Raw genomic sequence first — 24,820 nt, 5'->3', positions numbered from 1 at the left:
CAATTACTGATTTTGCCTAGCAGGTAATATCAAGACTTCTGCCTTAGTAATGCACTAATGCTTGCTCAAGTTTTCAATGCAGTGGTGAAACCATCCTTGATACAGCACTAAAGCAGAAACTGCAGCATCCCAGACTGCTGGATAAATGAAGTCAGAGAGAAGAAATTTATCAGGGCTGCCAAGAGCTGTTCATCAAGACACATTTTTAATTAACATAAGTATGTACTATTCTCACAGGTGACAAAAAAGAAATTATAACTGGCACATGTCAAGAGATTTAACTTTTCCATCTGACTCTACTCACTTTTTGCAAGCACCACTTCTTTCAATCTACCAATTGTTTAGGGGTAAATTGATAGAGGAAACCTTTGCTTCTAACACACTAACATTCTTTTAGTAAGTGTAAGTTCTACACTGAATTCAACTACTTAAAAGAAGTAAAAATATCCAACGGCACAGTATCTGCTAGACATACAGTAGTACTTAAACTGATATTAATGCCTTTGAAAATTGCTCTTAAGAACTTGTGATGTAAGCATATAGATTATACTACATGTTTTTGTACATAACCAATCTGGGACAGAAGATATGGAGGAGTTTTTAAGGGAAAACTGGGTAAAGCACTAATACACACAAAGTACCAACAAACTGCAGTGCTGAAGCCATTACAGGAAACAGTGGAGCAAGGGCTTTGTTGTTAACTTACCCAGGAAGGACAGAGTACTGTCCTGTACAGGAAAGGCTGACACAGTGAAGTATCACAGAACTGCCAGCAGAAATAGAAACAAAAGAAATACCCCTATCCCGGCAGTAAAAAAAAAAAAAGCAGGCTAAGACAGAGAGCGACCCAGGTTCTCTGATGCTAACAATGACATGAAGCAAACCATTTTTGCTTCTTTGCACATGAATTATCTGTTGGTAAAAATGAATAAATAATGCCTGTGCACTTATGAAAGGCTCTGTAGAACCACCCGTACATTTAAGTGCAGGCTGACACTCGGAATGCTGTTACTGAAGTTGGAGGACTGCGGCCTGGGAGGCTGCACTATCACAGACTGCAGTGAAGGAAAATCCAGAAGTCAGAATGACTGAAATAAAAATATGTTGTATGCTAACCAAGCTACCTGATGTAGAAGTTGCCTCGTGTGAAACACAGCTAATCTAGGGAAGGAAGATGCACTCACAAGGGATCACAGAAAGGTTACTTGCTGCTTGTTGTACCCGTCAGACAGAGGCAGACAAGCAACTGACAACTCCCTGATATTGCATTATTGCTGCTGGCATGAAGGAGAGAGATGGAGAATGAAATCAAAGTGCCTGATTCATTGTTTGTTCTCGCAGACTGACCAAATACAGCAGACTGAAGTAGTCCTAGTAAAGAGCAGGAAGTTCACAGAAATTTGAGAGAGTTAAAATCAGGTTAAGGCTATCTAGGTGACTAGAAAGGAGGTGCTGGTTATCCTGGTGAAACTATTCACTCTGGTGACCTTTCATGCATTTCTTTTCCTACCCAAATATACCACCTGTGTAATACTTTTCATTGGCCAGTGACACTGGCTTTTACATTAGTTTCAAATCCAAACCAAGTGCAATATCTAAGCATAAATACACTACTGCCTGTATGTATATTTGGGATCATTTTAACTCTTCTTGATTCCTCTTCATGGTTTAGACAGACAATGTGGTTATGTAGGGAGGGTAAGGCATGTTACAGTTAGCATCTTCTTAAAAAAGACAAGTACAGATGTGAAGGAAAGATCTGCTGCAGTTTACTACAGATGGGAAGTGCTCTGTAAGTGTTCGGTAATGTTTCCTAGCATTTTACCCCTTCTTACTTTGGACAGACAAAAAGCCCGGCATTGAGAGTATACCTCAAAATGCATAAAACACCTTTTCTCTCCTACTTATCACTTCTAATCAGACAGATGGATACACTGCCATGAAAAAAAATATATAAAACCCCACCAAAAATAAAGCAAGGACTGCATCGTTTTTATTTATTTCTTTCATTCTCTGTTCAGGTAGCAAGAAATTTAATTCCAGTTGGATCAGTCTCTTGTGATATTTTTTTCTTTCATTTAATATATTTTTAAATGCTCATAGGCATTATGACTGAAAAGCATGTATTTTTTTGTCCTGGTTTATACTCATCATCTTTACCATTACAACAAGACAAAAGCATTAAAGTAAAATTAATCATGTCAAAAGATTTTAGCAAAAAACAAGTGAGACCATGCATAAAGCATTGCTTTGTCTAGTGTGAAGTCACGCTCTGATTAAAAACATATAATGAAAGTGAAAGTAATACATCATTGCCTTAGCAGTAGGGTTTTTGGGAGAGCTATGCAATTCTGAACACACAAAAAAATCTTTATAGGCTTCGGATTTTGAAACTTGCATTGATTACAGAATAATTCTAACAAATAAAACGTTATTTCACATCTTTAAAGTTTAATTAATCTTAAACATTGCGGATAAAGAGAATAACCAAAGGAGTCCCATGATTCCTGGCAGAGCTGTAGCTCAAAATTAAAACAGAAGTAGTGGCATCCCATTCTGGCCAATAAGACCATAAGGCTGTGACATGGGGACCCCGATTGTCCCACACCCAGTAAGTAGTTACAAGGACTGTAAAACCACATAGAATAATGAAAAATCCTTCAGAGTGGTAAGGATTATCAAACACCCATCAGCTTCATTTTATGTCTCTGCCAGTAGCAGCCAGATGCTGTTACATGACATAGGCAGCACTCAGTTAAAAAATGAACTGGGGTTGTGTATGTGCAAGCAAGGCTGAAAAGAAATCACACAGTAAAGATCTGCTCGCTGTACTTGGCCATACAGTCTATAAAATCCTCTACTTTGCTCAGGCATGACTGTACAGTAAGAAATGTTTCAAACTATACAGAAATGTGCACCTTATTGAATCTCAGGTTAGGACTGTGACCCCATTAAATAAAATTAGGTGGCAAAAAATGTTTGTGAAATGCCACGTGCTTTCTCTTTTTCTGTCACTATCCTTTGTTGCCAACATAGAAAAAATAACTCTATGAGAAATACAAGACAGGAAATATACACAGTAATACTAGACTGTGAAAAATCTACCGATCCCTTGAGCCATAGCATTCTTGCCTATAGATGATGACATTAAAAAATTGGAAATGGGTGCACGCTTCCCCTCCTCTTGTGGATCTATGAACAAGGCAAGTTGTTTTCCTGATTCCTTTAGAATTACTCCCATTAGTACTGATGCGTTTGGTGCTTTGGGTAGCCAGGCAGAGAGAGGTGGGCAGTATCCCCTGCCAATAGATCTAGTCTCGTAGTGGGAACAAAATGAGATTGCTACTCTGCTGAGCCGTCATACTCAATAGCTTGTGCTGTTCCACCTGCAACCGTCTTCACGGCTCCAAATACAGAGCTATGGCTTACATGGAGACAGCAGTTCCTGATGGCTGGTGTTTTGTGTTCCCTGTGCATCGCACAAGGCAGGACACAGAGCCCTAAGTAAAGGAATAGGACCAACAACCACTCCAAAGAGAAAAGAAAGGAGTAAACACAAGAGGCAAGCATATGTCTGCACATGAGTTCGCAGATCCCCCTGAGTAATTTCTGGGGCTTTTCTCAGTGGAGGGTGAGAGGAGACCCACATCCCCTCTTCAGTGGCTGCACCCAGGAGCAAGTTTGCTAGATGGTATCCCTACCTCCCAATGTCACCAGCATGGACTGCAGAAAATGAGTAATGTAGATCAAAAGGAAACGTTTGCTACTACAGGAGGAAATGATGTGCACCTCAGGTGATACTGCGAGAGAAGCATCCTGAAGTACCAGATACAAGGACTGACACTGTTTTCATCAAAAAGACACATGAGCAGCACATGGGTTTTAATCTGTCCCTGTTCTCCAGGAGCAAGCTCCTCACTTATCCTAATGAGTGGGGGGTAATCTGCAACCTCAGGACCAACAATGCTTTTGAACAAGGGAAAAAAGAAAAAAAAAAAGCAAAAATAACCTCCCCCTCCTTCACTACTGATTGTAAGCCAGAATAGGATAAACAGATCAATTATTTTCCAAAATTGTTGACTGGGATAGAGCTAACAGCAAAAGGATCAAAAGTGGATGTAAATATACTTCCTAAATTACAAAAAGCACTCCAAAAACAAGATAGAACAATGTCCTTAAATTCCCACATACCAGCTAAACACCACGGTGTTTATTCAACATCATGAGTGCACTGAACTATCACCATGTTATACTATGACTAGTTTGAAGTCTTTCCTAAAACAGCTCAACCCATTCTTAAAATCGTTGAGTCCATGTGCTCATATGCTATACCAGAGTCATTCAGTGTTTTACAGATGGACAAGACAAAAACCCTATTCCAACCTGTTCCCACTTCCCACTCTCTTTAATGGAAAACAATGTATGGGCATAAAACATCTGCATACTCGAAACATGTGCCTCAATTTTTTCAAAAAGAATTATTGTTAATATTTGGCGAGTAGATTCAGTGAGAACCGTGCTTGCTGTCATTAAGTCTTATTCAGTGAGAAAAGTGTTCCCTTCAGCATACACAAGCCCAGGCCAACAGGACGGAAAGAGAATTTTTGTTTACTATCTGTTAAAGTAAACCAGAAAAGCCGACATTATTTTGATAAAATTACATAAAATAGTTCACAAGCATCTTTTTATACCACCATAAACATCTGCGTTATTCAGATACTGCTGTGAAGTCAAGTCAATATTTTTAACCAAAACACTTAGGTATCATGCCTTCAGGTTCATTTTCCTACAGCTTTGAAGATAGCATCACACTGTAAGTAACCAAGAACTGAATAAATTTCATTCTTACAAAACCTTAAATATCTACAGGTAACTTAGATTCAGAATGAAGTTATTTCATGCAGTGGAGGGTTCAGATCTTGAAGTAAAGGTTGCATTTCTCTTGCATATCAGGGTGAGCCACTGGATTAGACACAACAAATTCAAAAATACCAAATGTGTTAGTCCTATATAATATCATTGATTTGTCACTGACCATTTTTAGAATTTTCTTACAGTAGTTGTAAGATGAAATAATACAAAAGATGGTAATAATACAAGAAGGATGGTGATAGATATCCAAAAGGTTATCTATAGGAAAAACCCACCAATATGGATGCCTTCAGTCTGGCTGGAAAATGCTGAGGCTGGCTATCCAATCTTCACAAATGAGCAATCACAAAGAGACGCTGCCTTAGTGGTGGTCAGCCCTTAAATGAAGTCTAAGAGAGGTGGAGTCAAGCTCCACTCCTTCCGGGAGTGCAGCTGAATTACCCTCACTTGTGCTCCTACTGCTGACCCCACACTTGCCTCAGCTGATTATTCAGAGCTTCAGGCTGTGATTACCAGTTTCCCATATAGTAGTGTACAGAGCTAAGTACTCTATTCCATGCTTCTAAAAAACATGAGGTGTAGCATATCCTCCACTAGCATGGATGCCGGAGACTTGCCCTATATACAGTTTGTATTTCCTTTTATAATTTCCATTCTTAAACAATGGCTTCAATTATTAATCCAAGGTATCTAATTCTAGGCAAGTCTTTATGCTGCAGCATTTTGAGAATGGCTTCTAAACTGTTCGCAGGATAAGGCAATTTGCAGAGGCATTATTTCAATGCATCATATCAGTTTTTTTAATTCCATTTAATCCTAATCTGTGCATATAATTTTAGCATGGATGCATCCCATTACAGAATTCTGTAGAACATTATTTTATTTCAAAAAAGGGTGTACATTAAGAAATCCAGGTTTTACCAGTTGTCCAGTTTTAGAAGTATGGCTTTGATTTATGGATCAAAATTGCTCATTTATTATTTTATCTATACTGCTTTGGGCAATTTTGACAGTTAAAATTTAGTTTTATTGACCAATGCAGCCAGTTTAGCCACAAGGGGACTAATGCACACACAGCCTGCTGCACTCAAGAAGCTATGATTTGATTCCATGACCAAGTTAGACTGGGAATCGCAACCAACATAACAATAAGTTCCAAAGTCCTCAATGCTCCAGGCAAAATACATGCTCTAAAACACAATCAACCTTTAAAAGAAGGTGGGAAGGAATTCTGTGATAGAAGCCACCATGCACTGTTTACTGCAGCTCACATATGCCACCAGTGTTTCTGTCAGCAGTGGATGCAGAACAGTACAAAGGAAACCTTTCTTTAATGACTGCGGACAACAAATAAAGCTGGAAGAAGGAAGTAAAAATGCATTAGAGAGCTGAAGGTGTGTTCTACTGCTATGGCTCACGGGGGAATCGAGTGAGAAAGCTGACTAAACACTGTCTTATTTTTTTCCTAAGCCAGATTTTGTTCACATCTACATAAATATGCATCCATTCATGTCAGAGGATGGAAGACTTACAAGTTTACTTAAAAAACTTACTGGAATGATTTTAAGCCATTGTTAATTTAGGCCTATCCTATTATAAAATTAGCATCTTCTGCAATCTCAATTTATTGCTCCATTGTGAAACCCTTTGTGATACATAAACAAATCTCTGAAGAGAAACAAATCAATAAAGTGTCTAATTTGATTAACCATGTTTTTAAATTCATCAAGACAACTGTACAAAAATAAACCACTTACTTGTCAGTATTTTCCACGTCTTCTTCTCATCATCATAATACTGAACCAAATTGCTGGGTAGCCGGTCAGGTCCAGGAGGCAATCCTCCAACCAATAACAGCATTTTCTTGTTGGAACGAATTCTGCACCCAAAACAAGAAGAGGGATGAACAACTGAATTACTGAAAAGTATTTTTAGTGGCAACAAAATCATAACCATCAAAAGAATGTTCACCGCTTGCAGTTTTCCATTTCATTTTTTTGTGTTTCTTTCCCCAATCATGTCTCAACAATTTTTTGAACCAAGCAGAAAAATGATCAGAAAAGCTGCATATCTCTCTACTCATGGAATAATAAGCTTCCTTTATGCAATTTGTTAGAGGTTCATTCTAGAACGACCTTTTTCTTATATTATCCCTTTAAATCATCACTCTTTACAGCTGAATACACATGAAATGCTCTGGAGTTGTACTAAGGTTAAGCATTAAAGTTGCATGTCAAAAATCGTATTAGTCAAAATCATTATTATAAGCCATTCTACACTCAAAGAACCTTGAAAAAATTAAGGTTATGCAGAGAGTTTGTGAGCCAACTCTTTAATCACACACTGAACTTCAGATATATAGTTTAGCACAATTAGTAGCACTGGGCTAACGGTTATGGGTTAAACACTACTTACAAGCACTTTTGTTTGTTTAATTTAGCCCAGGCTCTTGCTTTCCCTCTCCCCCAGCTCTCCCCCCTTCTCCTTGCTCTCCCCCTGTGCACCACTGGCTATAGCAACACCAATTGGTAAAAATGAGACTGTGATGTTGTTGTGAGCCTCCCCAGAGTGGAGCCCTGCCAATGCTTGCCACTGATCCAGCGGCATGAACCTGCTCAACTGTGCAAAGTCACTCTAATTCCCTCCCTCTGTTTTTCTACCTTCTCCCCCAGGGGGCAACCACTGAAAGGAGTGACTACCCACCCATCAACTGCTGGCAATTCGCTGCTATTAACCGTGACCGTGATTCCCAATCTGCCTGGCAGTTCTTAAGAACAGGACTGCAATGTCTCATATGCAGTAAAAGCGGTTATCTGCACCCTGGCCTCCAACACTCTACCTGATGAATGTACGCTTTCTTCACAACATTAAGGGATTTAGCACAATTGGAAGCAAAAAGGGGAGGGAAGGCCCAGACCCCCGGATGAGTCTTGGTGCCTTAACAGTCACTTCACATACAATTGAACTTTCATCGGTAATACTAAGCTAGAGAGTGATAACAATGAAACAAGGTCTATGCTTAAACTCTTCCTTTTAAGGAGGAAGGTGAGGTAGCCCAGAATATCTGCACCAACATGGACAAATGTGCAGGAGGACCATGTGTTTGATGAAAAGCACCCTTACAGAACACCAGTGTTTTTCCAGTCTGAGAAATATCACTGCAGCTATCAATATGTTGGTCTACAGTAAGCTCTCCTGGCAAAGCAAGGTGGGGTATGCTGCTGACCAAAGTCCATTATCACAACCTTGCAAGTAGGTGCTCCGAGCCCTACAGAGCACTCCAAGATAGGATGCTCTGCCACAAAGACATGCAAGTGGCTCCCCTCCAGTTATGGCCTAAAACAAATGGTGGGGACACCCTAACTCCGATTGGTGCCAAGACTGCAACCTCTATTCAGAAGCCTGTGCAAAATGACTTGAGCTGTGCTTTAAATGTGCACAGCCACCCAAAATAATTGAATCACAAAATCACTCAAGTTGGAAAAAAACACTGAGAACACTAGGATCAATTAGTCCTACCATCATCTCTACCATTCACCCTAACCACATCTCTCAATGTCACATCCACAAGGCTTTTGAGCACCTTCAGGGACAATGACTCCACCACCTCCCTGGGCAGCCTGTGCCATTGCCTTGCCGCTCTTTCTGAGAACAAATTGTTCCTAATATCCAACCTGAACCTCCCCTTGTACAACATAAGGCCATTCTCCCTCATCTTACCTCTGCTACCTGAGAGAAGAGACCAGCTTCTACCCCACCACAACCTCCTTTCAGGAAGTTGTAGAGATATTTCCCCTAAGCCTTCTATTCTCCAGACTGAACAGTCCCAGTTCCCTCTTCCGCTTGGTTCTCCTAAGACTTTTACTTCAGACCCTCCAGCTCCACTGCCCTGAATTTCATTCAGGAAGGAAACACAAAGATAAATACCTGATTCAGATGATACTTACAAATGAAACCCTTCAAATGGCTATAAAGTGGATGACTACAGAGTGTAGATTCATCTATTACGGGGATGGCCACGGAATCCTCCAGCAGATGACCTTATTTGTTTTTCAAACAACTGAGGGCTCATGGAAGGTCTTGAACTGCCAGTAGGGAGACAGTCACCCTCCCGGTGTGGGCAGGCATTGCACCGTATGGGCAGTGATACCACAGCTGCCCCAAACTGCACTGCGCTCCCAGCTCCAGACAGCTCTCACAGCCTACAGGCTTACTGAGCAGCCAGCCTTTGACCCTGGCACTAAACCTGCTATTTACTGTCAGATGATCACTGTTACCTGCCCACTAGACTATGTCTATCAGGAGCCATCTCATGATTGCTGTCAGCACAGACTCAATTCAGTGAGACCAAGCTCTGGGGAAAGCTTTCATAAACATTTGCCAGTGTCTTGAAACGTTCAATCTCCCAGTAAAGTTTTTAATGAGAGAACATTTGATAAAAAACTATGCAACGCTGAAGTGCGATAAACTATTTTTGGTACAAGTTAGGGATGACTACACATGTAACAAGTGGCGGAGCAAACCGGAGCCATAAGTCAGTTATGCATGGTCATACCTAACAATAGAGAATAAATTGTTTATTCCAACCCCCTTGTGTTGTATGTTATATCACAATCAACTCCCCGTGTATTGTAAAATTCAGAATGCCCTTGCAAGGTTTACTTGATAAAGGAGTTTATTTTGATTTTCATCTTTCATCTGTGAAACTCCCTTCTAACTCCAAAGCACTGTGAAAAACCAATGAATGGCCAAGGCTCAATAGTTAAGGTGAAGAATGAAATGTCAGATGTAACTCTGAGTTTCCAGACTTTGGCAGCTGCAACTATCCTTAACATTACTTTTCCAGCTAAGCAATCTAAGAATTTGCTATATCCTGAGAAGAAGTGGCACTGCTACGTGGGAATTTCTAAAAACATTTAATTTTCTTACATACTTAACATGGGAAGCAGCATGAACAGAAACCTTTCATTAAAGTTTAATATGTATTTAATAAACAGCATAGTCTCTATCCAAAGCAAAGGGAATTCTCACCTGACTACCAAGAGATGAGTTATCTCACTCAAAAACATAGAATATCTTACTAATTTGTCTTGAGAGCCTTTCTAGAGTAAAAATAATAGAGTGACTGAAGATACATATGTTTTTAAAGAGATCTGCTTTCTCAGAGCCAGTTCTGTTTACTTGAAACCAATTCTGCTCTTTAAGTTTTGGTGTGAATCCCAATATTTAGAGTTTGAAAAACAATGTTCTCAGCTCTATTATATTACATTAGATCTGTATTTGACTGCACACTGAGCAGCTTTGTTAAAACTTTCTTGTACATCTCACCACATATACTAAAATATGAAATATCTAGCAATGGTCACTGCATATGTGCAGGAGCCTTTTCCAAGTATTAATAGTGCCATTCAGTGAAACACTAAGATGAATGAAGAATTTAAAAAATATATGTAAGACAAAGATTTTCCTCATCTTGCATTATTACATATTTGCTACTTGGATAACTCAGTAATATCATGAGTAACACCCGGTATTCTATCTGAAATACAGTTTTTATTTTACAGTGTAATATACTTCTCAGTCACATCCTGTGGCTCACAGTGTCCCTAGCAAGGCTATTATGAGCATCCTGTGTTCAATTAACAGTAGCAGGTCTTGGTCATGAAAGCTAAAATAATGTTTACCATGAACCAGAAGCCAATGTCACACAAAAAGCTGAGATAAAATTGTCATTATCTTATCCCAAAAGCACTTTGTATATTCACAATGCAGAACTCTATTTCTCATTGATGTAAAATCATGTGCTGTTATTATTCTGCGAATATTTCACAGTTTCTGTTCTGCAATGATTTTAAAACAACTCACTTTAACTAAGGTTCAGACCCTGTGTGGTCTGAAACTTATTTTGTATATTTACAAGACTGTAAAACAAAGCACACTTTAAAGTCAACTTGTGTTGTTTCATTCAAGCACACAAACCTGAGAACCTGAGAGCTCTTAATTTGAGATGCTATAAATGGTTTTGCTGTCAGAACTGCTGAATACCTATCATATACCTAAATGCTACTGACCTCCAAGGCTACAGGAGATGTGCATCAGCTCTAAAATCCAGGGTGCTTATTCTACAGTCTAAACTAACTGAGAATACAGTGGGCAAAACAATGAATCCAGAAGGACATAGCATCCTATGAAGAATCAGTAGAAAAGACAGTGACAGATCTCAGTAACCCTTATAGCCACAACCACCAAAAGCTCCTTTGCAACTGTGATAGCCTCATGTTAACAGAAAACACATTAATGGGAAATATTCTTCTTGTACATTGTTTTTTTTTTTTTTTTTATTAGCTTATTCATCAATCTTCCACTGCTGTGTTTTCCCCATCTCAACACTTAATAGAAGTTCATTCTACAAAAACCAGCAAGCTCCATCAACAGGCTTGCTCCAGATTCCTTCAGTTTTTAAACAATGCAGTAAAGCTTCACTCTCTGCATTGATGAATGCACAGAGAACAGAATGCAAGAGAATGAAACAAAGAATGTTAGGCGGTTGGACTTGATGATCTCTGAGGTCTTTTCCAACCTGAGTAATTCTGTGATTCTATGACAATCCTGTGTTTCTTCAGGATTTCTGAGTAGTGTTACATCAGAAAGAAAATTGCATCTTGGACATAAAGGTGACAATGCCAATCCATGAAAAACAAAACAAAAGGCTGTTCCAACTCCACTTTCCAATTAACTCAAGGCTACAATAACACCAAAAGCCTGGACCATTCATTCTCTTTTAGTCACTGTCACTCCAACTTGAGTATGGAATGAGTCAGGTGGCTCTTCAGAACAGGAAACTTGTGGCACATGTGGGATGCCTCACTCATGCTTGTGTTCTGACCTGACAAACAGCAGAGCCAAACTAAACCTCAGACATTTTCTCACTGAACTGAGGCTCAAACATTATAAGCAAAAGACCAGCTCACATTTAGTAAGAGCACATGAATGGATGGTAAATTTTAGGTACATCCACAGATTAGAGAAAATAGAGGCTGATACACTGTGATACCACCAAAGAAACAAGTAGCAAGAATCCCAGAAAAAGCATACACAGATAAATATTCTGCATCAGTTAGCAATTCAGATACAGACTTTCCTTCTGTTAACACTAAAGACTTAATTAAACCTTCAGAAACCAGGATGGTGTTCTGCAATATTTTTCTTCCAAAGAGGCTTCAGAAGTAGTTTTGCATCCCACAGAAATATAAGGGAGAATCCAGTCACTGACTGCAAATGTGAACTGATGATGCAGACATGCATCCTCCCATGGTTGAAGAATCTGTTTTACCATCACAGAACATATTGTGAGATCTTTAGCAAGTCCCTTTCCCAATTCTGGATAGGCATTTCAGTGCAACAACATCTTACAAAAACTGCTTATTTTGATACAGTTCGACTTCTACAGCTGACTGCAAAGATAGTCATGATTAGTAACACATGTTTAATAGTGGGAAAATATCATTAACCAGGAATTTAACTATGAACTCGATGAAAGCCACGTAATATACAAATGCAGAAAAATGTCCTGAGGCCTTGGTAGCACATCAATAAATTAATGAAGATTGCAACCTGTAGGTGACAGGTATTCAGAATCTCTTCCCAACCCCACAAGTACTGCCAGGGGAAGGACCTAAACTCTCCTGATCAACATATCACATCCCACAAGCAGCAGCTCTGCCACAACTCTAAACTGCCAGGAATATCCATCTTGGGGACAATGTACAAGCCTGAAAGAATTCCTCAGAATCTGAAGCACACTGAGGCTTCACTCAGTCTCTTTGCAAATTGTGATCAAGAAATAGTTTAGTTCTTAGTTTCCAAAGATGTTCACAAGCACACTAAAAATATGTTTCTTTATGAATTACCCACCCATAAGAACATGGAAAAACTTCCTAGTGAAATTCTAAACCTAAAAATCAGTCTGACCATCCACTATTGTCACACAGATTCTCCTCTTCATCTCCTTGCTCATTTTATAAGCCTACATAACAAAAAACCCCACAGTACCCATTTTCATTACAGCAGATATCACAGTGACATTCACTAAATATCTTGAGTGATGCCCAAAATACAGCTGTTCCCTCGCTTTTTTTCCATGCCGTAAAGTCAGGGCACAGTCCTGCTGACCAGTGACAGGCTGAATTTTAGGAGCACAGTTACATGGTTGGGATGATTTGCTGCAGACACTGAGAGATCCGTCATTTTTTTTCTCTCTGAATCTACTCAATGTATTTTATTGAAAAAATAACGGCACTAGAAAGGAGACTCACTGATTGCTTCAACAGCAATTTTCCATTTCTGTCTCCATCTAAAAAGCAAATGCCCACAAGTAGGTGACTGTTTTGTCTGACAGGCCACACTTAACTACTGTACATTGACCTGAAAAGCTGGGATCTTCTTTGAATGCCTTTATAGCTACAGTTGCTAAATAAGTTTCTTTTCCATAACTTAAAATATGTTTGGAGCTCTGAATACCCAATCTTTTCTTTATGAACCCAATCCCATTGCTGCTACTCAATCAGAATAAGTAAACCTCAAAGAGCTATGGAATATTTTCAGCTGAAGGATATTTAAAATGACTGTCTTTTCCTCTGGGGACAAAACCCTCTGAGTGGATGTCTTAGGAGTGGACCACTATCCTGGAAGAGTAGCACCTATCATCAGCTTTTGTTTGGGAGGAACACACAGGAATGTGCTCTCATCTTTGTCTCCCTGTAATCCAGTCTGCTCTTTGTGTTGAGAAGAGACTGGTACCACTTCCTCAGAAAGTTTCTCAGCAGCTTTTCTCTGTGGAGTTTTGTTAGGGTTGCTGTACCCCTACACAACACCACTGTACCTTATAGCTTGAAACAGGCTTTAATAATAATAAATGTGCTGTCTGTGTGATGAGCTTATCTCCCTGAACATTTCCTTCATCAAAGGCATCATCCTTGGTGCACCAGTTCTGTTGAAACCAAGTATCTTTCTGTGGAAGCTTGTTACAAAACTGCAGGTCTAATTGCCTTGTGCACTTCCTATAACACTGATACCCATACAAACAAATCATCTGAACACAACTTTACATTTACTGAGATCCGAATGCTGAAGATAACTCTACTAGGCACTCAGTGAATACCTGGAGCATTGTAAGGGATCTATCTGAATCATGGCAATGTTAATAGCAAATCTTATACTCACAGTTAAAATATCTCCTGACATAAACTGTACGAGCAAAACTCTGCAAACAACAATTTTACCATATTGCTGGCAACACTAAAGAATTGTACACTCCCTTGGTCCTGAATACTTAAAAAAAAAAAAAAAAAAAAAAAAAAAAAAGAGATAGAAAAAGAAAAGAAAATGTCAAATCTAAATGCTGCTGAAATTTGTTTTCCTCATCTCTTCTTTTCTTTGTTTTAGATAGAAGCAGTAAAATGAAATGTTTATAGAATGCTTCAGGGTGGTCAAGTCTGCCTTTTTCTCTTAGAAAATTTCAATCAGCTCCTCTTCCTGACACACACACTGTGAAAAGTCAGAAGTCTTTCTTTTTTGATTCTATATCAGACATCTATGGCTACAGGAGGTCTCTGCACCAGAGGCTGTATTCTCTCCAGCTGAGCTTCCTTTTCGTTAGAAGCTGCTGAGAAATAGAACCTGCTGCTGCCTCACATAAGCCGTGACTGGTTACCTTTTCCACTTTATTTTTATGAAAGGAGGCAGCAGTCAGGGAAAGATCAGAGGAATCTTCTGCAGCATCAACCTCTGTTTGCTTCCAGCTTCTGTGCAAACCGTCTGTTTCCACTGAACTTGGCAGCTGATAACATTTGCTCAAAGTTCATTGCCTTCCAAGAAATCGGCAAGAACAGTCGACTATTAATGGTACCAGGCATGACAGTCCTTAAAGAAAATTTCAGGAAGCCAACAAAATTGAAAAGCAATGCCAGAAAGTATCTAATAACAGATTTTCTCTTCCCATACAGGCTAATTTCTTTAGTAACTAGATAAGTTGATAAGTAGTTTGATAAATCTGTAATACCAGGCAGGACAGCAACAAAACCAACAACAGAAAGAGATGTTTACAGAACAGTGGAGGCCAGCCTCAAATTTTTTAATTGGGATTCCAGTTAACTCAGATGTTTGATCTTTTCAGGCCATACTTTGCTAAAGAATAATAATTGGTTATTTTAAATGAGTAATTTGAAAAGATAAAATGGTGTCTTTACAGATTATGAGGACTCTGTCCCATCATCTGTTTATCAGAACTCAAAGTTTGTTGGTTTGGTTTTTTTTTTGCAAAAACACTTCCTCTCAATTTTGTGCTGCTTGCTCCCCTCACCCCCAAGACTCACTGTACATTCTCTTTGAGTGCAAACTCAAATGATTTTAAGTATTTCTCTTTGAGTATAAACTGAAATAATCACACCATTCCTGCTCTGTGACATTTATTGGTCAGTAGTCACAAACTCAGAACCTCCATATTCTTCCACTAAGGAGAAACTATGCCTCCAAGGACTAAATGCAGACAGTGTCTGCATGACCTTCTCCTCTCCATCTCCTCTCTCCATATGAGGAGGATGTGTGTCAGGAAAAGAGATGGTATGCAGACAGCTGAGAGACAGGCGTGTGTTGTTCGCCTTGATCCTACAGCACTCAATTAGCAAGTTAGTACACCTAACTCATACTAAATGGACATTGTTTGCTAGACAATGTCCTTACTTAGGAGTCCCTGCACCATTTGTGGCTCATGTTCCCCCTTACACAACCGCCCTGGTCTGTGTTGGCAAAGCTTGGTTAACATCAGTGAAGGATCTCATGAGGGACAACTCCATTTCTTCAGGGACCCACAGGATTCGGAAATGAGCTGCACAGATTGCCACAGATGATGGAAAGGGGCACCTTTTGTTAAATACAGGAAGTTCCCATCTTCACTGGCACTTTGTCCTCAGTTTGAGTGGCTTAATAAGGCTGTTTTCTTTTACTCTTTCTTTAAATGAACATCATTTTCCCTCTGAAACAAAAGGGCTAGGAAAAATTCCCTTGGCTTTTCCAGTGAAATATTTCCCCTCTTGGATAAAAAGTTTAGACAGGCAGATACAGCTGCATGCTTCTACCTACAAAGACAACAAGAAGGGTACAAACAACACCGCATCAGGTTTTCTGTTTTCTACCACTCTCATCTTCAGTATGCTACTGGAAAAACTGTAACACATGCAGCCCATGCCTGCATGTCCACTCCCTTCAAGAAACAAAAGCAGAGGGCACAGCTCAGGAGGAGGCCGATGGATCTGGAGGGAGTCCTGCCTGATAGTGGTGCGAGGGCAACGAGGAGCAGGAGATGCTGAGACTGAGTGCCCCCAGAGGATATAAATCAGGAGGGGCTGGCAGATCCCAACAATTGCTCAGCTAGGTACCTCTGACCAGAGCACTGGTGCACATGGCACTTGGCACCCCCTTGTACAGTTTTCAGAAGGAGGACTGCTCACAACAGACACTATTAAATATTCTACTAGTAATGTGGTTTTTTTTCCTAAAAATAACTGTAGCTGGGCCAAGAAACTGGCTCTCCCCAGTGCTCTCAAAGCCACTGGGGATTTTATGGTCAGGGCATACACAACTTTAAGAAGGCTCCAAGGGATGGTCCTGACTCACAGCAGTGGTTTTATAACAACAGTGCTGCCTCTGACCATACCTGGGCTCCAGTTCTCCCTCCTCTTGGATATTCAACCATATCTCTGCTTACACTTCAGCACCAGCCTGCCTACAAAGGCAAATGAATGCACATAAGGCAAGTAAGGCAAGTAGGTGAGACTAACTAGGATTAAACTGACTACAGTTCTGTGGTTCGCTTCCCTGCAGCCTCTATCTAATGTGTCAGTCTCTGTTCTGCAGCTCAGCTGAGAGAGTCCTGGCACAGGAACAATTTACTGATATTAATTCAGGCACATTAAGATCCGATCCAAAGCCCAACGAAATAAACCTGAGCCTCACGTTCACTCTGTTTGCACTGTAGTACAAACCTTAATAATTCAGGTCCATTATAAGATGGATTTTTTTAATCCAGATGCTAATTTGGAGTCTGAAATATTTCGCATTCGCAATAAACGAGTACAAATGTTAGTTAAAAATTTAAATACTGGTGTTAGAATCACAAAGGCAGAGTCAAGTGGTGGCCAGTTACCAGCACACATGACAATGTATTTCAGTGGGAAAAATAAATAGCACTTTTCTTTTTTAAACAATCACTGCACACCTCCAGTGAGACCCTATAAAAATCTTAGAAGGAAAAGAAGTTGAACTGAAGTAAAAAGGAATGCGTACGTAGACAAATAGTGCATTCAAGAAAGAAATTATTTAATTGCCAAGAGACAATCAGTTTCTTCATATTTTTAATCTCTTCTGCAGAATGTAATACAGACTGGATACGTACGTCTTCCACATAAATGCCTGCATCTCATGCTGCTCTTCACTTTCCCCCCCTTCATCAATAGTAACCACCTTCCTACTGAGTGAAAACTGGTCATCCTGTCTTAATCCCCCGCCACTTTAATTTCCTGACATTTTCACTAATACTACAAAATACAGAACAGTCTGCATCACACCCTCTCTCTGCTGAAACTAAAGAAAGAAAAAACCCTATTATCAGCTTCAGTTGGACGAGAATTTGCACTTCTAATCTCTCGAAGGTCTAGTAACTCAGGGAACAAAAGTATAGGAAAACAGCTGGGTCTGTGCATTCTGGAACTTCACTGAACCCAGAAAACAGACAGTATAGTCAAGCTTAGCCTTCTTATCTCTTCATCTTTTTATTTTTCTCCTTTTAATTTCACTCTCTAATACCGTATTTCCTGCCTAGGACTTTTCCCCATCTCAGGTCAGTTGGTTTATCCTCATCCTTTTTTCCCCCTCCCGCACATCTAAAACAGGTTTTCCTGAAACTGAAATGCTCAGCTGTTATTGACAACAGATGCTGTTTCTGCCAAGAACTAGTTTTTTTTCAATCACTCTCTTCTCTTTATTTGCCTTCACACCCCCCCACCCCCACCCCCCACACCCCCATTTGCCTGTTTTCCTATTTGGTATTCTTTCTCTCTTCTCCCTTCAAAACTGTACTTCTCTCCCTTTTTCCCTCCCTCACATGCACTTTCTTGCTTCCATGGCTTAGGTCCCATTTCTCCCTCAGGGTATCTTCATTCCTTTCTTTTCCTGCATTTTCTCTCTCAGCTCTACTTTCCTCAGTCTTCTCTGCCTCCAGTTACCTGATACAGCCACACAGACCTCTCACTGCTGCTCTGCCTGCAAATCCGGAAAGGAGCTGACCAGCCCAAATTCCTATTGATTTCAACAAGGCTTGTGTGTGTTCTGTGACTGATAAACAACTCCCAGGCCGTACTGTGCTGCCTCTCCCCACCCTCTGTACCTTATCACGTCTGAAACAGAAATCATTGTAAATAGTTAAAGGCGAGCAAAACCACTGCATTATCACAATGTTCTATAAGAAAGCAACAATATTTATGTGAAAGATTTCATGATAAGCCTTGTCATCTAAGTATTCTTCATTTCTCCATCGTCTGTCTGCAGCTATGTTATGCATTAGCACAAACGAAATCAAAGGTAAAAACTTGGCACTTGACAGCAGAGAGATGTTTTTGACCATTTGCACTGTTGCAAGTAAATACTGAAGCAGTAATTTTCACTCACTCATCTTCAAAAGTGAAATTCTTTTCAGCAACACAGTAGTGCTCTAACCCTGAACCTTTTAATAATTGAAAACATATACCAGATTTTATATAAAATACGTTGCATTACACAATAAACCACAGACATTTTAATCTGTGGTAAATACCCCAGTGAAGTCCCGAGAGTCAAATAAATAACAAGAAGATGAACATGCTTCCACCTAAACATATTTTCTTCTCAGACCTCTGGCAAACAAAACATAGCACAGATACGGTGCTTTTCAGGCACAACCAAAATTGTTTAGGCCTAATGTTCGGGGTCATCCTAACAGGCCCAATCTATTCTGCATGGAATGTCTTCCAGTGATGTCAAAGCTGACTGTGTCTTGGGAAGCTGTGGTAGCAGCTCATCCACTGAGGTCTATGTTAGGTTAAAGGCATAGAAGCCAGACAAGCAAGTAGAACTTGTGCAGAGTGAGGTGCTTGATTAGATGTGAACTGAAATATCCACCTCCTGTGACAATGGCCTAAACTCGAGAGTGTTCAGAAGTTGGGAATGTTATTTCTCAACTTTTTAGTCAGCAGTCATTTAGCTGCTGTGCTTTGAAAAACAATGTTACAAGAATGCATGGGGGCATTCCAGCACTAAACTTCAATCAGGATTCTTAGGAAAAAAAATGGAAGTGCTCTCCCTGTGGGTAAATACCATTTCCTCTTTATGGCAGAACCCTGCCCATGTGGCACAGAAGACAAACCAGGACCTCCCAGCCTAGGTACCACCAGCACTGCAGGATCTGCACCAGTAACACCACATCTACCAGCAGCTCTGCTCAGAGCACACACGCTGGATCATGATCCAAAACCGCTTGACAGCAGCAAGACCTTGTGTGCACTCCATTACACTTACTCTGCTTAAGAAACATAAGTAGTCTCAATTCCAAAATGGTAGCGTGTGTATATGTACATGCACTTTTTGCAACACAGCACGTTACAAAAAAAAATACTGTTTCTAAAAAGGCAGAAAAGTTGATGGCAAACCATGATTCTGAGTGTGATTATTCCAGGATTTTCCTAATTCTTTCCAAGGGCTGTAAGCAGGTGACTGCGGCTCTGCGCTGCTGCGCTTCTCACCAGCACGTGGTATATCACACAGTATATATTATCCTGCACAAGAGGAACAATTAATCTCTTCCTAAAGACATGTGAGCCTTTTGTGAACGACCTTTCATTAAACTTTAAGTTCTAAATTGCCAAGGTCACTATTGCTCACAGAAAAGGTAATCTAGGCTAAAAATTATTACACAGTGAAGGACTTTATCTATTTGCACATATACTTAACTGCTCAGTTACTTTTAAGATCTCCTCCTGCAAATTAGTAACTTGAGAGGCTTTTAGAGGATCTTCTTCCTTGAAAGAAAAATTTTGCTGTACCTGTCAGAATTGCAGCTTTGGAGATGCTATGGGTAAAACAAAACACAAGTTTGGATATTTCTATAGTCCCGAGAACATTTTTTGTTTCCTCATTCATGTTTGAGAAGGCACTTCTACATCTAGGCATTCTGATGCAATCTAAGCATGAGTAAGATTCAAATAACAGGCCTTCATGACCTTTATAAATTTCCAAGACAATCACCCAAGGCCCAAATTGAAATGTACCTGTTGTATTCCTTATCACACAGAGTATTTCAGCATCCAACATTCTAAGTTCTGATGTCTGTCTACAAAGAACAGAAATCTTGATGTTTTCACTCCAGTTTCAACAATGCCAAAGAACTCAATCAACAGAAGCCACTAACAGCACTTCCTTTAGGATGTGTTTAAAGTTGGGGAGGTGACAGTGTGTTACCCCATTACAGTTAAGGGGCTCTTAAATTCTACCACTTGCACATCTAGGCAGACCTCTTACAGAAATAATGGTGTTGTTTAGACCCCCCATAAACCATTAAGTGAGCGCAACTCTGAATCTAATCTAGGTCTAAAGTAGGATCTTTCAGTGCATGCTCCTGCTTACGTGACAAGCCAGCCTCCAGCACCAGGAGTATCAGATGCTTGCAGCATCCATGACACTTGTAAGCATTCAGTGGTCAGAACACCACTACATATCCTTCAAATGACATGGACCAGTGAAGCTGGAAGGTATCTCCACTGAACCAAGCAGCTGGTATCGCAGCAATCCACCAGGACACGAGCCCCAGCATGCCCCAGGCGGCGCACAGCGGCTAACTCACCACTCCGTGCTGGGTTTGCATTCTGAAAGTCAGCGGCTCTGAATATTGAAATGCAGAAGGGACACAGCAGCTGGAACAGCAGCCTCTCAGACACACTCTGCCCTGTGAAACGCTGGTGTTTGCTTTTTCTTGTAGGGGTTTAGGAGTGAGATTAATCAGACAGCAAGGTGATGAGCACGACAAAACACTAACAGAGCAGCTAGCTGGGTAATAAAAGAAGGCAGAGCGTTCCTGAACTTAAATCATTAGGGTACCTCTCACTCATAGATAAAAAGAAGAAGCCCCTGCACTTTTTCTGAAGTATTTAGCAACGTATTATCTCTTCTTGCTACTGTTAAGTCATTAACAACATCCGCCTCTTAGCTAAAAGGCTGCATAACACAATCAGAGTGGGCTCCGATTCCTGCACTACTGTGTCACCGTACCTGGAGGATGGCATTACCATCTTCCTGGTTCTGAATGAGATCAGGTCTGAACACACTGCCAAAGGAAAAACAAAACAGCCCTTCTTTTTGGGCTTATTTACTCTTCATTAAACTCTGCTGTGCTTCCAGTTCCCAAAACCGACCTCACATTGTCAACCTTTGGCATTGTGATTCATTGCATTATCCAAAGAAAATAACCGACATGTCACAACTACAGAGGGGGTGAAGTCAGGAGTTTGCAGACGCAGCGTGGACATCACCTGAGCATCCCCAGTATCAACGTGACAACACTTAATCATAGAATTAATGACCCCCGGGCCCGGCCCCCTCACCTGCTGGCCAGGCTCTGCCGGCAGTGCTGCCTGAAGGGCATCAGGTGGTAGTTCATGGCGTCCAGCAGCAGCTTTTGGCAGACGGGGTCGGTGCGCATGAAATCCACCGACTGCACCCTTTCCACCAGCTCCGGAGCCGGGATGAGGGCGAAGCGGAGGCGCTTCATCAGGTCCGGGGCATATTGCATGCGGGTCTCCCGGTCGTGCTCCAGCCAGAGCACGGACATCTGGAAGAGGGCCAGCTCCGACTCGACGGGGGGAGGCAGCGAGTCGAGCAGGGCTCGCATCTCCTCGAAGTTAAGCAGCAGCACGTCTTCCACCAGATACTTGTTGGCCAGCTTTTTGGTCTCCTCCAGGCCGTGCAGCGCGGCGATCTTGCACACCTGCTTGTAGTTCTGCACCGAGATCTGGTCGTTGAGGAACTGCACGCACAGCTTGGTCACCTGCGGGATGTGCAGGATCTTACTGACCGACAGCACCTCCTCCACCGTGTCCAGCGACAGGGTGACGTTGGCCGTGTAGAGGTACTCCAGCACCAGGCGCAGCCCGATGGACGAGCAGCCCTGCAGCACCAGGTTGTTGATGGCCCTCGGGCTGGCCAGCAGCTTGTCCTCGGGGGAGGAGGACGGCGTGCCCGGCTCCTCCTGCGGCGGCGGCGGCGGCTCCTTCGGGGGGGGCCCCCCGAGCCCGTCCTGTGCGCCGGGCCCCAACCCCAGGGCGTGGGGGTGGCCGCCGCCGCTGGAGAAGAGGGATCGGAAGTACTGGGAGCAGGAGGCCAGCACAGCCTTGTGGCAATGGAACTGCTGGCCCTGGGCCGTCAGGGTGACGTCGCAGAAGAGCTGCTTCCTCCACAGCAGGTTGAGGCCGTGCAGCAGGTTGTCGCTGTGGCTGGGGTCGAAGGTGGAGGTCCTGTCCCCGGATCTGGACATGGCGAGCGGCCTCGGGCGCACCTGCCTTTAAACCCTCCTCCGACCTGGGCAGAGGGTGGGGAGGAGAAGGGTGGGGAAGGGGTCGGGGCGGGGGGAACACAACGACAAACAGCTTTAGAGGCCTGCGGGACGCAGCAACTTGGGAGGGCTGGGGGGGGGTGTCGGGCTTGGGGCTGCCCCGGTGCTCCATACACACGCACACAGCACCCCTTTCTCCTCCCTCCTCCCCTCCACGCCGGGCTGCTCTCCAGGGGAGGAGCGAGGAAGCGTAACGTTTTCAAAGCTGAACAGCCCCCCTCCTCCGCCAAAAAGAAAAAAAAAGAAAAAAAAGAAAAAAAGGCAACAGCCCCCCACCACCACCACTACCACCAGCACAAGCCCAAACGCAGCACACACACAGCATTAGACCTTCCCTCGACTCCGCGCTGTGCCCGGAGTAACTACCAAGTGGCCGGAACTCCGCCGGGAAGGCGGGCAGCCTCGACCCCCCCCCTCTCCCGCCCCTGCAACTCCGCAGCGCCCGGAGCCGCTCCATCCCCGGGCCGAGCCCCCGCTCCGCCCCGGCCGGGAGCTGCGGTGCTGCGCGCCCCGTGCAAAGAGGAGGAGGAGGAGGAGAAGACGGCAGCCCCGGGCCCGGCGAGAGGCCTCCCGCCCGTCCTGCCCGCCGGCCAGCCGCCCTAACTCCGGTAACTACGGGAAGTTCAAGTTGGCGGAAGCACGGGGGGACCCTGCCCGGCGGCCCCGCTCCCCGCAGCCCCGAGCCGTGACCGCACCTGCGGGGACTGCGCAGCCACCGACCCGCGCCGGCCGCATCCCGCTCTTCCTCTTCCTCCTCCTCCTCAGCGGGATCCCGCCGAACCCCGCTCCTGCCATTGCAGCGCGCTCGTTTGCTCCCCAACAGCGCCGGGCTGCCCGTGCCCGCCGCCCCCTCCCAACCCCATCGATCGGCGCAGCCGGGGCTCCCCCCGGCTCTGCCCCTGGCCGGCACCGCGCAGCCCCGCCGCCGGCTCCGGAAAGCTCCCGCAGCCTCTCCCTTTAAGCGGACCCGGTCAGTCCCCCCTCCCCAGCGCACACACACAGACATACATGCACATACATACACACACATAGACACACACACACACACACACTCCTCCTCTTTCTCCCTCCCCTTCTTTCTTCCTCGTTTTGCCCATTTCTTGCAACCGGAGTTTATTCTGCCAACGCGTTTGTTACACAACTGCCCCCCCCCGCGCACACTTCCAGCACACACACACACACACACACCGGCAACAAACACATCGGGAGACGGGAGAGAATGCGCCGAGACGGGGGAGGCACAAGGCCAGAAACTTACCTGCTCCACGACCGGCTGCCAAAGTAAAGGTTCACTTAAGCTCCCCCCCAGAAAAAAAAATATCAATATTCCTTCCTTTTTAAAGGTTTGTTCGCTCCTTCAAGAAAAAATAATAATTAAAAAAAAAATAGAAAAAAAAAAAAGGGGTGAGAAAAGAAAGAGAGAAAGAAAGAAAGAAAAAAAAAACCTTCTGGTTCCCAACTCGGAGCAGTCACTCTTTACAATTTATTTTGTCGTACATCATTTGATCACCATGAATTAGCAACAGCAAGAAAATGTACGAGAGAGAGAGAAGGGGAGAGAGAGAAAGAGAGAGAGAGAGAGCGCAGAGCTTTCTGCAAGAGAAGAAGAAGAAAAAATGTACGTGTGACAAATTATGCTACCAAGAAACAACACATCATTATCCTTGGGCCTGGGGCTCAGTGAGTCGTAACGAGAGTAATAGGAAATCCACGGTTGGGGAGAGAAACGGTCGTGCATGGCCAGTGGAGAGAGACCATACAGGGGGATGGATGCTGGAGAGACTCGCAAAATTATGGCTCAAGGCTATTGTAAAAATTGTCGAGCGTAAATGACTGCGATTTCAAACATCTTTGGAAGAAAGAAGGGGAAAAAGCGAGCCCCCCCCCCACCCCCCCTCTCGCTGCCTCCCTCCCTCCCGCTCTCCCTCTCTCTTCTCTCTCTCTATAAAGAACCGTCAAGTTTTAGTGCGCATTGCTAATTAGTCAATTTCTCTCTGCCTTCACAGGCTGGCGACTTTGCTGCTGAGCTGAAACTGCTAATTTCTGTGACCAGCTTTTTTCTTAGCTGTGATCTGGATGAATGAGTAGCTGTCTCACAGAGATGACAAAAATAAACTCTAATCCCCCCAAAAATTTCCACTACATCTTTCTCATGCATAGATTTATGATCTTCAAGCGCCCTGTGCAATATGCAAACTTTTTGTGTGTGTGTGTGTGTGTGCTGCTGGGGGGGCAGGCTGTTGTATTCAGGTTGCA

The 24,820-nt window shown here is 42.8% G+C and overlaps 1 protein-coding gene across 3 annotated transcripts in view; it reads right to left on the bottom strand.

The window, feature by feature from the left end:
• The window catches only part of KLHL14 (kelch like family member 14), a 56,954-nt gene extending 32,539 nt beyond the window's left edge, over positions 1-24,415 (bottom strand). The window contains exons 1-4 of one of the 3 annotated variants that reach the window (XM_085537457.1): positions 23,260-24,415; positions 21,558-22,530; positions 6,630-6,751; positions 5,735-6,228 (exon numbers count right to left, since the gene is read on the bottom strand). In XM_085537457.1, the coding sequence (XP_085393583.1) occupies positions 6,203-6,228; positions 6,630-6,751; positions 21,558-22,486 (1,077 nt within the window). In that variant the 5' untranslated portion in view covers positions 22,487-22,530; positions 23,260-24,415 and the 3' untranslated portion in view covers positions 5,735-6,202. Of the gene's footprint in view, positions 1-5,734; positions 6,229-6,629; positions 6,752-21,557; positions 22,531-23,259 lie in introns of those variants that run through there. The other 2 variants (XR_014942551.1, XM_015855482.3) reach the window with 2 other exon arrangements.
• Positions 24,416-24,820: the final 405 nt, after the last annotated feature.

This window comes from Coturnix japonica, chromosome 2 (assembly GCF_054131305.1).
Source record: "Coturnix japonica strain WE chromosome 2, WE-NBRP24, whole genome shotgun sequence".
NCBI lineage: Eukaryota > Metazoa > Chordata > Aves > Galliformes > Phasianidae > Coturnix > Coturnix japonica.
The sequence above is the reverse complement of the archived record's forward strand: the minus strand, read 5'-3'. Positions and strand labels throughout refer to the sequence as shown.